The 16215-nt window shown below is 47.4% G+C and overlaps 2 protein-coding genes across 2 annotated transcripts; one reads left to right on the forward strand and one right to left on the reverse strand.

Moving 5' to 3' along the window:
• Window positions 1–5701: 5701 nt before the first annotated feature.
• VC83_06722 (uncharacterized protein) lies at window positions 5702–6820 on the forward strand (the record flags this gene model as incomplete). Its single annotated transcript, XM_024470312.1, has 5 exons — window positions 5702–6079; window positions 6130–6297; window positions 6345–6500; window positions 6558–6659; window positions 6710–6820. 5 exons carry the CDS (start codon window positions 5702–5704, stop codon window positions 6818–6820), a joined length of 915 nt encoding a protein of 304 aa, XP_024321550.1.
• A 4671-nt stretch (window positions 6821–11491) lies between these two features.
• On the reverse strand, window positions 11492–14869 carry VC83_06723 (uncharacterized protein; the record flags this gene model as incomplete). The annotated part of the gene is made up of 15 exons (XM_024470313.1): window positions 11492–11588; window positions 11646–11788; window positions 11844–12342; window positions 12406–12780; window positions 12834–12892; window positions 12948–13019; window positions 13079–13126; window positions 13182–13503; window positions 13558–13713; window positions 13770–13783; window positions 13836–14133; window positions 14187–14350; window positions 14399–14551; window positions 14598–14625; window positions 14727–14869. The coding sequence occupies 15 exons, from the start codon at window positions 14867–14869 to the stop codon at window positions 11492–11494; spliced, it is 2571 nt and encodes an 856-aa protein (XP_024321551.1).
• Between the last annotated feature and the right edge of the window lie 1346 nt (window positions 14870–16215).

Raw genomic sequence — 16215 nt, forward strand, 5'->3', positions numbered from 1 at the left:
GTGGTTTATCAGTACGTCGGACATATCAGTACCTCGGACACTTTTCATTGGCATTCTACTTTGAATATCAATAAATCAACCATAACATATTAAATTAACTATAACTAAGCAGAATCAGATGAACTAGACATATCTATAGCTTCTTGACAAGTTCGCGCATTATGACCAGCTTTTCCACAGATCCCACAGCATCGCCTAGACGGTTGCCCCTCCTTGCGACTACCCCCAACCGCACGTACGTCGCGTCGTACCTGCTCATCCACATCCTTCTGTGCGATAATAGCCTGTGCATCCTCTACTATAAGTGCACCTCCTTCACGGACACGAGCCTTTTTAGCCCTGCGGCGTTTGCTAAGGGCTTCGTTGGCTGCTCGAAGGGTACGTACCTCAGCAGACAGAAGGGTGTTCTCATGTGCTAGTCGCTCCGTACCCTTTGCCAATGCAATAACTGTCCTGAAGAGTGGAGTTGGCGAGCTTCCTTGGTGACGGGCAATTCGATTTCGAATGAGGGTTGTTTGTGAAAGAGCTTCAGTTGGGTTGGAAGGGGTCTGGGAGACCCAAGGGTTGGTGTTGGCAGTAGAGGGTCTAGAGGGAGTTGGAGTCCGTAACCTCACGTCAAGCTTTGAAAGCACTGCTTGTGGGTCGAAAGGCCTAAGCCAGCTCTGCGGAACCCGGACTGGGCGTTTTGGGCTGTCATGGATTCCAGCTATGCTGCTCTAAAGGCGAGAAAGAACTCGACCTTGGTAATGTGGTTGATATGAGCCTTAATGAAGGTCTCAATCTGCCGACCATATGCCCGCTTCAACACACTAAAGCACCTGACATAAGTGGCTGAGTTAAATGAGACGAGTGGGGAGGTAGTCCAAGAGTTATAATGTTGTGTGCCTTGCAGTACTCTTGGAACTCGGCTGATTCATGACTCTCGTGCCCGTCTAACACCAGCATTCGATATGGACCCCTTGCACGAACAGCAGTATGTTTGTTGAAGTGTTTCAACCATTCTAGACCCGTCTCATTGTTTGTCCATCCATTGCTTGTCGGTTTAACAACCCAGTTGTGTGGAAGGCCGCCGTCTGTATACCAATTTGCAAGATGATTCTTGCCTTTAACTACCAAAAATGGAGGAATACTCCAGCCGTCACTGTTGATACAAGCAATCGTTGTAGCCCATTCCCGATTCCCTGGCTGAACTGCCTTACCTCTGCCAAGTCGATCTGCACGGGTAACAACCATTGCAGGGCAAATCACACCCATCATAAACCCAGTTTCGTCAAAGTTATAGAAGTCGCAGTCCAAAACACCATATTTTGCCCTCATATTTTCCACTAGTCGAAACCACGCGCCAATTAGTTCAGGATCTTCGCACAAGGCCCTTTGGAAGTCGTAAACGCGATTAAAATGCGTCTTTAATTCTGGACGTCGTTGTACAAATCGGTGGGCCCAGAGCTTCCCGACGCGCCTCCCTCCACGCGATTCGAGTATAAAATTTGCCATATCTTCTACACCAGCAAGCCGGGGTGCAAATCCTCTTGAATCCATATCAAGTATATTCTGAATAACCACCTCCTCTTCTAGTATAGTTAATTTCATCATTGCAGGCCGGCGTTCGTAGACAGTAGTTCAGCCGTTCATTCTGTCGCAGAGTGTAGAATGAGGTACTTCATAGAGCTTAGCAGCCTTCCGACGACTTAGATTTTTTTATGTTCGGATAGCCTCGATAGCCTCGATAGCTAGAATGATTTTTGCTTCTTGGGTAATCACTGACATAATAAAAGGTGGAAAAAACGCGTTGTGAAGTTAGAGGGTAGGAAATTCGGGAAAAGTGTCCGAGGTACTGATATGTCCGACGTACTGATAAACCACGTTATATATATTTACAACATTAAACAATTTTATTTTTTCCTCCTCCGCTCACTTACCACCCTCATTTTGTGTAAGAGAGCCTTGGTAGAACAGGGCAGCGGGAAGTCACGTTATGGATAGTTACATAGTAAGGCCCTCTATTGATACGAAGACTGAACGCTGACCCTCCTCCGAAGGTCCGCGTTCCTACTATATACGATTCCGGGCGGGGTTCGGAGTGAAGACCCTCCGCCTTGGCACCGCAGTGCACGTGATTGGAGTCCGCACGTGATGATGCTCGTGACATTTTGATACTCACCCAACATGGCAGGCCGAAACGGATACGGCATGGGTGGAGTCACTGAGGTAGTGTTCCACAACCCCTCCTCCTAAACTCGTCTAAAAATGAACGGGAGAAAAAGTGCTTCCTATGCGCGGCTTTGAGATTCGATGCCCAGTCATCTCAATCAACCACCCGAATCCAAGCCTGAAATTGAGAGGGCTCGCAATCGAAGTGCGCACAAGACTTTGAAAGACCAAGGGGCAGGTCTGCCTCTAAAGCTCTACAAAGCTCATGATTCCTAGCGTGCGTCACGGGTAGGCTGCGCACTGGGTACTCACAAGTCGAGTAGTAGAATTTTTATTCACCCAGCTGAGTTACTCACTGTCCCGAGTATTGTTGAATGAGGATTACTCACTTGCTGAGTACCTAGTATGGGTCTTGGCAACTCAGTTATATCACGTGTTTGATTAGCCATTACTTATGTTAAAAACGGGGCGCGACTTCATTGATCAAGATGCCATAACTCCATAACTCCATAACTCCATTCCCATATTGTTGATGTCCTATTCCACACTATAACCTTTGGCCTTTAGGTACCAGGTTACCAGAAGGTTGCCAGAACTCATCTGACCTTCATTCCTGGGTGAGACACATTTCCATCGATTAAGCCCACAGCTCCATGATTAAACATCATATCCTGCAAACGCCGAACCAATATCATATCCTTTGCCTGAATTGTCACTCTCTTCACATGAATAGCGAGAAGGTTTGTCACTATAACTGTTAGTGTCCCTGTCACTATGTTTAAACATCATACTCTCAAATTCTCGAATGAGGAAGCATTCAGCAGCTTCCTGAAGAGTTAGGATAGCAGATTGCTGGAAGCGAAGATTGGACTTGAAGTCTTCTGCAATTTCCCTAACAAGACGCTGGAATGGGAGCTTTGGGATAATTAGGCTAGTATCGAGTTGCTGTCTTCTGATATCGCGGAGAGCCTTGGTGCCTATATGTTTATTAGAGAGTTCTGGTAATCCTCTGGTAATCCTCTGGTAATCCTCTGGTAATCCTCTGGTAATCCTCTGGTAATCCTCTTACCAGATTTTGCACGGCGCATGGCCTTCTGAGCATGATTGTTTGTCATACTGACATTCGTTGCACTCAGTTTGCTATCAACTCAAGAGCAAACTTGGAAATCTCCTCCTCAAACCTACAAGTCACTATACATATTTTGGCTTATCACACCAACAACAAGAGCAATACTACTCAACGATTGCTACAACCATCTATGATTCATTACACGTCATCGCTCCTTAGTTACTGGGCCGATATTACCACATAGCATATCTCTACAACCCTCTATGATTCATTACATGACATCACTCATACTACCACATGACATATCTCTACCAACTAGAGGCCTAGGAGCATGAACAATAGCTCTAAAAGCTTCTACGAACCTCTATGATTCATTACATGTCATCGCTCTTTAGTTACCCACAAGATTGGTTAAGTTATGACATAATTTGTCTATAGGGGTACTCTGACCTTGGACCTCCTTTTACTTCCTATAGGCTACGAACCTAAGAGATGGTTCTATGGGATTCTCTTACGTCGACTACAGTTACCAAGCCTGGTAATCATGGAAAGTCTTGGAAAATGAGAGAACTACACTCCTTTAGCATAAATAGGATTGCCCTTTCCTTAAGAAAGGGCAAGCAGACAATACAGTAAATCGACTATCACATACTTCCACGTCTTTTCCAAGCTTCCAAGCATTGATCTTGTTACTCCTTGTTTCTGAAAAGTCAGTGAGGTGTTAACCCCTGACTTACCCCTGAGTTCCCAGACTCAACATTTGTTGCAACTTGTCTGAACCACTTCACTACATCACACACCTGATTGCTGCGTTGTGGAATAGTCTAAGCTACGACCCTTTGGCTCTGTTTTCTAAGACAGTGTGTTGTCTTAGTAAATTCATCCCTTCCTTGGGTGGCTAGATTCTCACATCTGATGCACCCACCATTACATTGTTGCTAGCTGAGCGAACTGGAGCTTTTCTTGCTGTGCCCACAGCCTTTCCTTTCCCTTTCCACCAAGCATCCAAGTGGCATCCTTGGTGCTGTGCCGCCAGTTGATCTCCTAGCAGTTTGCTTGGTATGAGCCATTTGCTAATATCAAGGTGAGTTAGTGAAGTAAACACAAGACAAAGAAGTAGATCAAAAGATATGTGTACTTACAGTGAGTTTGTAGGAAGAATATTGCAGAAGAAGAGTATAGAAAAGAGGTAGAGGTTGAAAGGTATGTGTTTTATATGAAGGTGCGCGTTGTGGTGTTGCTTTTGGAACAGTAAGTAATTCTTTGTAGGTGAATATTCCTTCACGAATATTTTTGTTTGCAACTTTAAAATAATCACAACCTTAGAACCACCTTCCTTGGTTACCAACATGCTCGGAAGACTGGAAGAGATTTACTTGATATCTTTCAAGCTACTCGTCAAGACCCCATAAATACTTTAGGTATTAGTAGGTCTGGCCGGCCTCATCAAGCAAGGTGGAGAGATGTTCTTAAGCATATATAATAGATAATAGGATAATCTTCTGATAATTGTGGTACTTAGATAGAGGAATATACATGATTCGTTCTCACAGCTTACTAGAGATGGTGAGAGTGATGCTGATAGATGTAATACTTTAACTTAACCATAAAACAGTATTAATCGTATGAGGGACTTTTCACATGATGCATAAATCTTACACGTGATAGCCGAGTACTCACTGGGTTTTTACAGAGTAACTGAGTATTGACCTCACTCACCGAGTCGAGTAAAAGGTTCAGCTACTCACCCAGCTGAGTAACCCACTGAGTGAGTGAGCCGAGTATTGAGCAAGTAGTGCGCAGCCTAGTCACGGGGGACCGACGGTTCCAAACCGCCGGTCTGAAGATTTTTCAACCCGGACCACGGTCCGGGTTAGAAAACCAGGCCGAACTGCGTAGACCGGTGTAAGGATCTTCAAATGAACAGGGCAGTACGAGGTCACGTTCTCAATCACATACGCGTAGTAGATCCTGTAGATTACGAAGACTGAACGCTGACCTTCCTCCGAAGGTCCGCGTTCCTACTATATACTACAGCCTGACATGTTCTTCAGCCTGACGATCTTCTGTCTTGGCACCGTAGCTCACATGCTATACCTCCACACGTGATACGCTCGTGACAATTATCCCCCCCTTTGAGGCTCAAGCCCCTTTGAGGCTCAAGCCCCTTTGAGCCCGAGAATGTCGATTGTGGAAAGTGAGGTTATTGATGGGGGTGGTGCTGCTTTGCCGGCCTAACAATTAAGGTATTCCTAGTAGGCGGCAACACTTCGCCTACGTGTTGTTGTGGTGTTTGTTGTAGGTGCTTCTTCTTCTTCCTCTGAACTTCGCCTACCTACACAACAACACAACCTCTTCCTGTCGTCTTCTGTTGCGCTCACCTTCTGCTTCCCTTCCGTTGTAAGTACTATTCTCAACGCCCTAGATCCTCATACTGATTGATCTGTAGGCTTCCACAATTCCACCTACACCCTCCCCACAATGGCTCCCAAGAAGGATTCCTTCAAGGGCAAGGGTAAGGCCAAGAAGGTCGCCAACCCTCCGCCTGCCCCTCGTGCCAGCCCTGTAGAGGCTCGCCTTACTGAAGCAGAATGCCTTGGCACCATTGATGCCATGGTGGAGAAGAAGCAAGCGACGGCAGTGAAGGCTGCTGCCACTAAGGCCAGGAACAAGAAGGCCAAAGAGGAGGCTGCAGCCCGCTCCCTCACTGCTGCCCGAGGCAAGGATGAAGCCCCCCTTGCAAGCATCGAAGGCTACGATGCGCGTCCCTCCCGCACCCTTCTGCCGCTGGTCCTTCTCGCTGTGGGCGCTCTCCTTCTCGCCCTGGACGCTCTGATTCAGTTGTGGACCTGCGCTGCCGTGTCCTTGCCACCCCATCACATGGTCACCACCAGAACACCCCCTCGGAGGTCATGGCTGCCTCCCCGTCAAAGATCCTTCGCAAGAAGGCCAAGCTCAACCTCTGCCTTCGCTGCTCTAAGCAGGTGTACAAGGATCGCCGACTTCTCGCCTGTGAGAAGAAGAACCCAATGAGCCATTGCGAGTACTGTGTGGAGCAACACAACAAGTGCCTCCCAGTAAGTCCACAGATCCTCTGCATCTTGTCTGTTTACTGACAGCCTAGATCCCGACCTTTGCCCTCCGCCAGTTCAACCGCCTCGCTGACGCCTTCCAGTTGTATCGCGACACTATTCAGCGCGACGAGGAGACCTTCTCCAAGACCTTAGCCAACAACCGCACCAAGATCCTAGCAGCTGTCCAGAAGAAGTATACAGCCTACGTCATGCAGGGCAAGAACCTCCTTCATCGCTGACACCGCGTGGGCCACGACTCGCAGCCGCAGAAGGTGAACCTTGGTCTCGCCATCCTTGAGATCGCGTCAGAGGTCCGAAGCCTGCGCCGCACCAATCACCTTGGCAATGACATCCAGAAGGCTATTGTACGTATCACCTCCGCCTTGCTACCGCTAGCCCCACTGACTCCTTCTAGCACTGCCACCTTCCCGACGTCGCCTTGGCTGAGGAGTACAAGTCTTCCGACAGCGAGGATGATGTGGACCGGGAACACGTTGACGGCGAACTGGAGCCGTTGGATCAATGAGATTGAGAAGGTCTAGCTAGAAGTAGAGACCTAGCCTAAAGCCTCAACTAAGGTATGATTAGCTACACTATTAGGGGACTACTACTAATATAGACACAGAGAGTAGAGGAGCTTGCCTTCACCATTTGGCACCATAAATGGTCAACGGCATACAAGTCAACTCTGAAGCTTATGAACAAAGTGAATACAGACCCTGACTTCCTCAAGAACCTTCCTCTAGCAATTGATAAGGAGACTAGGTAAGAGTCACTATAGTAATCATTATAGTAATCAGCTAACATGTACGTACAGAATATAGTATGGGAAGACTCCCCCTCACCTCTACTTCACAAAGCTTCAATTGGATTCAGATGCTACCGGTGCATTCAAGGCTTGGGAAATGTTAAGGGAGGAAGTTGAACTAGTGGACTTCAAATGGATTTTCCCATCTAAGGATAGATTGTTCCTGTTGCCACTAATGAAGGAGTCTAAGGAATTTCTTGCCCAGTTCTATAGTATGTAGATTAGGTATTATTTTCAGAACAGTCTAGTTAGCTTAATACACTACTCTACACTACACTCCTTAGTTTACTATAAATATTACTATAATTGGCTCTTATTCTCAAAGGCCCATATTATTAAAACCTACTATAAAAATATACTCCATAAGTAATCTAAAATATTCTAAATGTTAAATTCAAGCGAACAGAGAGGTACGTACAGAATAGATATATGCTTTGAGAAATATCAGCTGTTTTATTTTCTTTAAAATAATATAATCTTAATATATTCAAATATCATGTTTTATAACCAATCTTTAAGTTCACTAATACATGCACATACCTATAGTGATGTATTTTCTCTCGATGATCCTTAATCAAGCAACATAACACCTAAGGTTGAGTCCTCTTAACAACTTAACTACCAATGGGATGGTTTAGTAACGATCCAAGGTCTTAATGTGCTAAAGTGGATGCCTTCAAAAGCAGAACTATTTAATGACTAGTGGCATCATCAGTCCTGGTATAAAGAGCAACCAAATCTGTTCCTAAGTACTAATAAGCAAATCAATTAGGGGTCAACAACTTAGACTTCTAATGTATGGAGTGACTTTGACTAAGGTGCTCGGAAATCAACTAGCAAGCTAATTGTTATTTGCCAAAAATGTTCCAAAATACTCAGTCACCTAAGTGTGAAGGGTTTAGCTACCCACAAGATTGGTTAAGTTATGACATAATTTGTCTATAGGGGTACTCTAACCTTAGACCTCATTTTCACTTCCTATAGGCTAGGAACCCAAGAGATGGTTCTATGGGATTCTCTTACGTTCACTACATGATTAGCAAGCTAGTTGTGGGTCGCACTTGATTTCTAATACAGTTACCAAGCCTAGTTAGTCATGGAAAGACTTAGAAAATGAGAGAACTACACTCCTTTATATGATGGTGGGTGCACTAGATGTGAGAATCTAGCCACCTAAGGAAGGGGATGGTTTTACTAAGACAACACACTGTCTTAGGAAACAGAGCCAAAGGGTTGTAGCTTAGACTATTCCACAATGCAGCAATCAGGTGTATGATGTAGTGAAGTGGTTTAGACAAGTTGTAACAAATGTTGAGTCTGAGAACTCAGGGGTAAGTCAGAGGTTAGCACCTCACTGACTTTTCAGAAACAAAGAATAACAAGATTAATGCTTGGAAGCTTGGAAAAGACGTAGAAGTATGTGCTAGTCGATTTACTGTATTGTCTGCTTGCCCTTTCTTAAGGAAAGGACAATCCTATTTATGCCAAAGGAGTGTAGTTCTATCATTTTCCATGACTTTCCATGACTAACCAGGCTTGGTAGATGTATTAGAAATCAAGTGCGACCCACAACTAGCTTGCTAATCATGTAGTGAACGTAAGAGAATCCCATAGAACCATCTCTTGGGTTCCTAGCCTATAGGAAGTGAAAGGCGGTCTAAGGTCAGAGTACCCCTATAGACAAATTATGTCATAACTTAACCAATATTGTGGTTAACTAAGGAGCGATGTTGTGTAATGAATCATAGAGGGTTGTAGAAGCTTCTAGAGCTATGGCTCATGTTCCTAGGCCTCTAGTTGGTAGAGATATGCCATGTGGTGGTATTGGCCCACCCCCTTAAGGAGGGGATTTTCTTAATAACTTGTTTAATGAGTGTCCAAATGATATGCCGTGATGTATGTAGCATAAACAAATGTAGTAGAAGAGTTTGCAGCAATCATTGAGTAGTTAGTATTGCTCTTGTTGTTGGTGTAATAAGCCAAGATATGTATAGTGACTTGTAGGTTTGAGGAGGAGATTTCTAAGTTTGCTCTTGAGTTTGATAGCAAACTAAGTGCAACGAATGTCAGTATGACACTCTAGATTCTCACATCTAGTGCACCTACCATTACAGGAAGGTATCGTATTTAGTAAGCACAATAGGTCTACATATATACAGCGACTATTAACTAGAGTCCTTCTTCTAAGGGCTCTAGTCCCTTTATCTAGGCACCCTATGCCCTAGTTTGCCAAGCCCTACGGGCCCTTCTAATAGTGTTGAGTACATATTTAGAATTTGACGACTTGATTGAGAAACTACAGGGGGCGAAGCCCTTATATATACACAGCCTATATATCAACTGTGTATATATAGGGGCTTCGCCCCCCATAGTTTCCCAATCAAGTCGTCAAACTCCAATTATATGTTCAACAAGTTCTAACAGATAGTGTTAGAGGTGATTGCGGAAAGTGGGAATTACACACGGATTTGTATGGTAATCCTCAACCACCGTAATTGATTCCTTGCGGGTAACGGAGCCTTCACAGTAGAACACGGCAAATTGAATTATTACCTAATCTACGGGCCTACGTACGCTATTTGTAGCCCTGGGGGAAACCCCCAAAACCCTGACGAGCTGAGCTTTCCGGGCTTCAGCTGGGTTTGGATCAGTGGCTTCCAATAGTATGGCGCCACTGTCTCACCCGTAAACTAAACTGGGAGTTGGACGATCCCACGGGGATAACCCGTTATTTTGGGTGTAAAAACCCACTGTTTCCCAGCGGGAAAGTCCGTTTCCCTCAACAGATAGGGGCCTCACGTGGTGGCACGTGATGGCCTCCCTTGCAGACATGGTGAAGCCATCCGCCCGCCCGTAGCATACGATGCTCATTCTTAGGTACTAAAACTTGGTTCTTTTTGGCAGGTATATATTAACCGCTTTTAAATTCTTCATAGAGCTTTCTAACAAATAATCTAGGACTGTACAAAGACAAACCTAAGATTCGGCTTCTCGGAAGCTGCGTCAGCGCACCAGATTATTTGTCATGCCCTCTTCAAGGTAAGAACCCTCTCGGAAACCATCACTATCGCTCTTCTACTGTACTGTAGCCCGAGTCTTCTTTCCTAGCCACGAAAGCTGGCGGGCCAAGGCGGAAGCCCGCCGACCCCCATCTATCATGGATTGTCCTCTGCGGTACGCCGCAGCAGAAGCTCTGCTACCGAAGGGATGGAGGTCAAAGTTAGGGTGTTGGGGTGTTTGGAGGTGCTTCCCAGGAGTGAGACGAGTGTGTTGGTTAGGTTGAGTTGGGGGGTTTCTATAAACCGCGAAACCCCCACGTCCAAAACGGGGATTTCCAATGCCCAGTGAAGGGCTGCACGAAAGCCTTCACCGTGGTGACGATTACCATGGTCGTTGTTACTCTCGGGATGCCAAGGTTACACCCCGAGACGTTCCATAAAAGAGCTATGGAATGGCCCGTCCTGTCGGAATACCCCATGGGTCAGTCTTTTACAACCCTCGCCTCTTGGCCGAGGAAGATTCTCGCCTGCGGACAGACCTGGCTGTTGTCCCCCGAAACCCAAAAGGATGGGAACTTGGAATCCATCCGGTCAAGCTCTCTGCTAAATTTATAGCACGCTTCGGGCTGGTGCTTTCCAACCCCACCTCCAACTCTCAAATGCGGCAGCGGCGCGCTCTTACCCATCCATCGCCGAACAACACCAGACTCAGCAGGGCACTTTCAAGCAATGAGGTCTGCGGCATCGCAACCTTGGTCCGAGAGGGATCGCACCCTGTGGCCATTCCCTAATGGCTGGGTAATCGGCATTCAATTGAAGAGACGGATCGCAACGAAAGCTGGCACCGTTCGGCTTAGTTGGTGTGTCTGTCAAACTTGGTGGCTATTGGTGCTGCTCCATGGCTGGTCGCCATGCTCATTGGGGAGAATCTGGAAAATCCATCTGGTCACGACCCAGCCGAGTTCGGAGGTTGACGATGCTAGAGAACATGACCGACGTCTAGACGTAGGAAAAATGTTTCTGAGGTTGCATTAGTCAATCTAAGAACTAACAGCCTCGTTGTATGTTTCTGAGGTTGCATTCGTTAATATAAGAACTAACAACCTCGTTATACACGCTGTCTTCGATGAACAACGCGGGATAATTGCATCTGTAGAAAGAGGCGGACGAGCAAGAAGATAGGTGGCGAGAAACCAGAAGGTCAGGATGAAGTGCAAAAAGAACAAAATGACACAAAACAAATACCAAATTTCCGCTCATAATGACCACGATGCAAGTGCACCAAAATTGACCCTGATGAACACCATTGGAATTCAGCGAGACTGTATATCCCAGCCTTTCGTAAATATAGACCTAAAAGTATATATGCCCTTTTACCATTCCAAAATGCTCACGTGTAAATACTCTCCGTCCACTGGTTCACCGCCATCCCGGCATTCTTTTCCGCTAGATCCACGTCCTTCAAGAAGTCAAGCGGCATCCATACTCTATTTACATGTTAGATTGATTCTATATGCCCTCCATGGAGCTTGCTGGGGACTTACAGATGTCCCTTGACAGTATCCAACTGCTCACGAATCTCCGTAGCCGCACGCTGCTTATCAAAGATATGTCCCGCGCGATTTCCCTTAGGTGGGAGGTAATTCTCGTACTCCTCAAACGTCTTGACGCAGTTATCCGGATCCGCCTAGAATATCAACATTAGTCTCACACTCTTCCAAGGCGCACACGGAGGCACTCACATGGAACAACTGCCTAAACACCCTCGTATTCTGCGTCGCCCTCTGCGTCCACATATTCCACAGATCATCACCCAACGGATCAGCCACAAACTCATAATGCTCATCCTCCTCCGCATCATTCTTGATCGGCGGCGGCTGCGCGTTCCGGTCGTTACTCGCATCCAGCTCCTGCGGCCGCAGGAGACCAAGGTGCTCGCGCCACAAGTAGCGGCGGAGCGTAGCAGCATGGCGGCGCGCTTCATAGGGCTTGCCGTTCATGGTACTCTGGAGGATCTCAGTGTCTTCCATCACGATTGCGATTTCGCTGTCGTGATACCCGATTTGCGAGCGGTCGTTGATGTTGGAGCTGCCGCAGATGGCGATGCGGTCGTCGACGATGAGGAGTTTGCCGTGGACGTAGAGTTCTTCTTGGATCCAGAGGTTGGCCTCTTCTTGGTCGTCGCCTTCCCAGGCTTCGGAGGCGAGGCTGGGCTGGCCGAGCATGGCGTTTTTGGCGACGCTGGTATGTTAGTGGTGAGATTTCAACTATGGGACGAGATAGTGGTGGGGGAGCGGTACAAACCTGTCTTTACTCTCGGGTTGTCTTCCACCAGTCTCATCGCGATGAGCTTCGAACTTGCGAATAGCATCGGTCTCCCTCTCTTGCTCTGCAGTGTTTGAGGCCTGACGGCCTGGTTCCTGGGGTCCGGGGACACCACCGTCCTTACCCTGCCCATCAATTCCACCGCCCATGATCTTATGGGCTTCAGCCTTCTGGACTTCCTGGTACGAGACGCCCGACTCCTCCTCTTGCTTCTTGACTTTGGGTGTGACGTTTAGGCGGTCGTAGGAGCGTAGGTTAAAGAAATGGATGTGCTGTTCGGGGTCAACGCCTGCGGCTTTGATGCGCCCGAAGATGGATTGCTCGCCACGGCAGATGGACTTGTATTGGTAGTCCCTAAGGTTGGTCAGTCAAATGATTGTTATTTTTCAGCGCGTAAGGAGACTCACATGATAGCACGTGTACCAGCCGCAGCATCATCTCTGAGGTCACCAGCGAATCCTGGGATCTACAGATTACCCCGTTAGTTATAATAAATAAAGAAATGGCTTGGATATAAGTACCGCCGGGATGACCAGGATTATCCTGAATTTGCGGTCCTCCTTTGCTGCTCTGAGAACGGCATCGACAATAGCCTGGGTTTTGTGTTAGTCTATCAATACCGTAGCCTATACGCATAATATAGGGTACTTACTGCTCCGATTTGGTTCTTAACTGGAGACTGTTCTTCGCCAGTAGCAGTCTACAAAACATTAGTACCTTCCATAACACGACGCTGCATGATCAGTAGCACTTACAATGAAGAACTGGTTCTCAACGTAAACATAATGCTCCGCATTGCGAATCACCTCACAGTACGCATTCTGAATACTGTGCTCCGTGAGGATTCCACTGCTCCAATCATCGCTGCTTCGCACAATCTGCGCGTGGATCGTGCCCTGCTTTCCGAGCTTCTTGGTCGAAAGTGGAGTCAAGGGGTGCTTGACATATCCTCCCACGGGGTGCTTCGGCCTCTGGACGCCAATGATGTCCTCATTCTCACCTTCTCTGCCCTCCATGATTAACCAGGGGTAGTTCTTGTCGCGCTTGTACTTGTCTCTCTTGACGAAGTTCCAGCGGCTGCGTGAAAGCGTTAGAAAGGCCGTAATGAGCGAAGTTGATAAGGAGACTTACAGGACGAAATGCTCTGCGATATCAACAACGCAGTCTCCGATGACGCCCATGGCGGTGTCGTGCCATGGCATACGTCCATACTCAGCTTTGCTGATTTGATTTTGCTCCCAGTCATCCACGTTGTGGAAATCCATAACACGGTTGTTATTAAAGTCCCTAGAGATTGTCAGCAACTTCTCTCGCAGAGTCAACTTCATGGAGGCAAAGCTTACTGGCCGGGCCAAATCTACGTTCTCGTTAGCAGCTGATCAAATCGCCCAATAATGGGTGTAGCTTACCTCCTCCGCAACACCATTAGGGTGCACATCAGCAAGCGCGTGCTGGTGGCTATCCCAACGCCCAAAGCACAGATCCAAGCCACCAATAAAAGCGATAGCGTAATCAATCACAATGAACTTCTCGTGATGCGCCCAGTAGAACGTCATATCCGCCGCATTCTCGAACACGTTGTGATCCGGGTGACGCATGAGTATGATATTTCCGTATCCAGGGCTGCCTTCCGGACAAAGACCCCTCAAGGCTTTCTTCGTATGCTCCGAGTTGCAAGTAAGTGCGGCCTCCACCTCGCGGTATACACTGCGCAGAATTATTAGCGATGTTCGAAGCAGCCTTCCTGGGGGTATAGTCACATTATGTAGATCTTGACTCCCTGCTCGGCCTTCCTCTTCAGGATTTGGTCCAGGCGCCATTCTTGGTTATAGTATGGGGGTCGTCTCAGGAATAGCTCGGGCGAGAGCCACCAGTCGGCAATGTAGATCGTCTCCTTCGCCTCCTCGAGGGCCACCGACACAGCCTTTGTATGGTCAGCTCAATGCGCGCGCAGGCGTCAGAGAGTGCTTACCCAGAAGTAATCCCGTCCATCCACGTACCACTTCACATCGTTGTCGAAGCGCTCTGGCGCAAACGACTTGAATCTGTGGGACTCTGAAATGCCTGTGCGCTTCTGGTCTGTCGCCTTCTCGTGCTCCTCGTCGTGACGGTGGTTGCTATTGAGCTACTCCCATTAGCTGCGATCGGGACTCTGGAATTGGTGAACCTACGAGGTTTGCGAATTTACCCAGCTCGTGCCTGGAATTGTTAGTCGGGTGCGGGGTTAATGGCGGGGGGCGACTTGCTTCTTGTGCTATTGTCTGGTCAGTAGTTGGTCTAAATGGCCATAATTGTTGCGCAAACTTACAATCAGAGAGATCTTCACATCTTCCAAGCTCGTTTTCTCGAACTTCTCCTTCAAGCGCGAGAAGGGGTGCTTGAAGGCGCCCTTCACGTCGTGGGATTTCTCCACCGCTGGGTGCTCCGGGGCACCTGTAGACATTCTGGCGATTGTCAGGCAGGCAGTCAGTGGTTTGGGAAGAATGTGAGTCGCGCGAGACTGCACGTATATATATAAAATATTGTGAAAATCAGAGGCGATCAGGAGCGAGATGCAAGGGGTATATAGGTAAGTTTGTATCTGTCAATGTGCAAGAGCGGGACCCCTCACGACTGTCTAAATTGTAGCTAAACTAAATGCTAGTACACTTGTCTCATATTTGTGCCAGTTATGTGCCAGTATGTGCCACCTACTTAAGAAAGCAAAGGCTGGAGATCCACTCAAGCATCTTTCCGGTTGATGGCGGCAAGCGGCGATGACGTATCCAATGCAGAACTGATTCCCATATAAATAGCTTCGCTTGTTGACCCTTGACCGAACAGATAAAAATAGGGCATAAAAATAAGATAAGATAGACGGGCTATATTTGCGTTTGTTTACTGGGCAAAAGAATTCAATACCATGCATCACCCCTGTAAAGAACTTGATACCTAACAGATAGCTAAAAGAATACAATACCCTGCGAATGCCACCAAATTGGTGACGTTCTCCCTGACTCCCAACTCCTGCCTCCAGAAGGCTTTCCATGACCAGCTGCAGCACCCCTAATGCCCCCGTAGCTCCTGTAGCCCCCTTCCTCATCCATGAGGTCGCCGACACGACCTCATGTTGTGCCCTGGCTCCCCACAGGTGCTACAACGAGAGGGTACCAGATCTGGTACTCTCGCCACAACAGCACCAAGAGGGAGCAACCCTCCATGATCCCGCTCTCGTCGCTAGCGAGTTAGCAGGCGACAGCGAGGTTGGCGACGGTGAGGTGGCGGCAGCGAGGCTCTATTCGAATGATCACCATCGAAAGCACCTAAAGCATCAAAAGGGGAAGGTCAGGAATGCTTGGCGTAGACGGCTATACTCACTTATCTATATTTAGATCAAGCCTGGCACTGAGTTCTTTACAGGGGTGATGCATGGTATTGAATTCTTTTGCCCTTGTTTACTTATTCATTTTCATATAACGTGGTTGTACACCGAGTCGCGCACGACGCCGAGTCGCCCCTCCCCACTCCCCATAAACTTTAACACGCGTTTTCTCAACCAACCACAACGGAAATTCAAACGCAAGAAGCACGAATCATTCTAGCCATCTAAAAAACTAAGTTGTCACTCTGCTGCAAAGATCTATAATGCCCCCGAACCTACCCTTTGTGATAGAATGGCTAGCTAAACAACTCGACGCGAATCTAGGGCCAACTGTCACAAATTGACTAAGCTAGAGGAGGAATTGATTTGCGCCCCGCCTTGCTAGTGTAGAAGATATGCCGAATTTTATCCTGAAATCGCAGGGGGGA

The sequence above is a fragment of the Pseudogymnoascus destructans genome (genome assembly GCF_001641265.1).
Source record: "Pseudogymnoascus destructans isolate 20631-21 unplaced genomic scaffold scaffold_19, whole genome shotgun sequence".
Classification (NCBI taxonomy): domain Eukaryota; kingdom Fungi; phylum Ascomycota; class Leotiomycetes; order Thelebolales; family Thelebolaceae; genus Pseudogymnoascus; species Pseudogymnoascus destructans.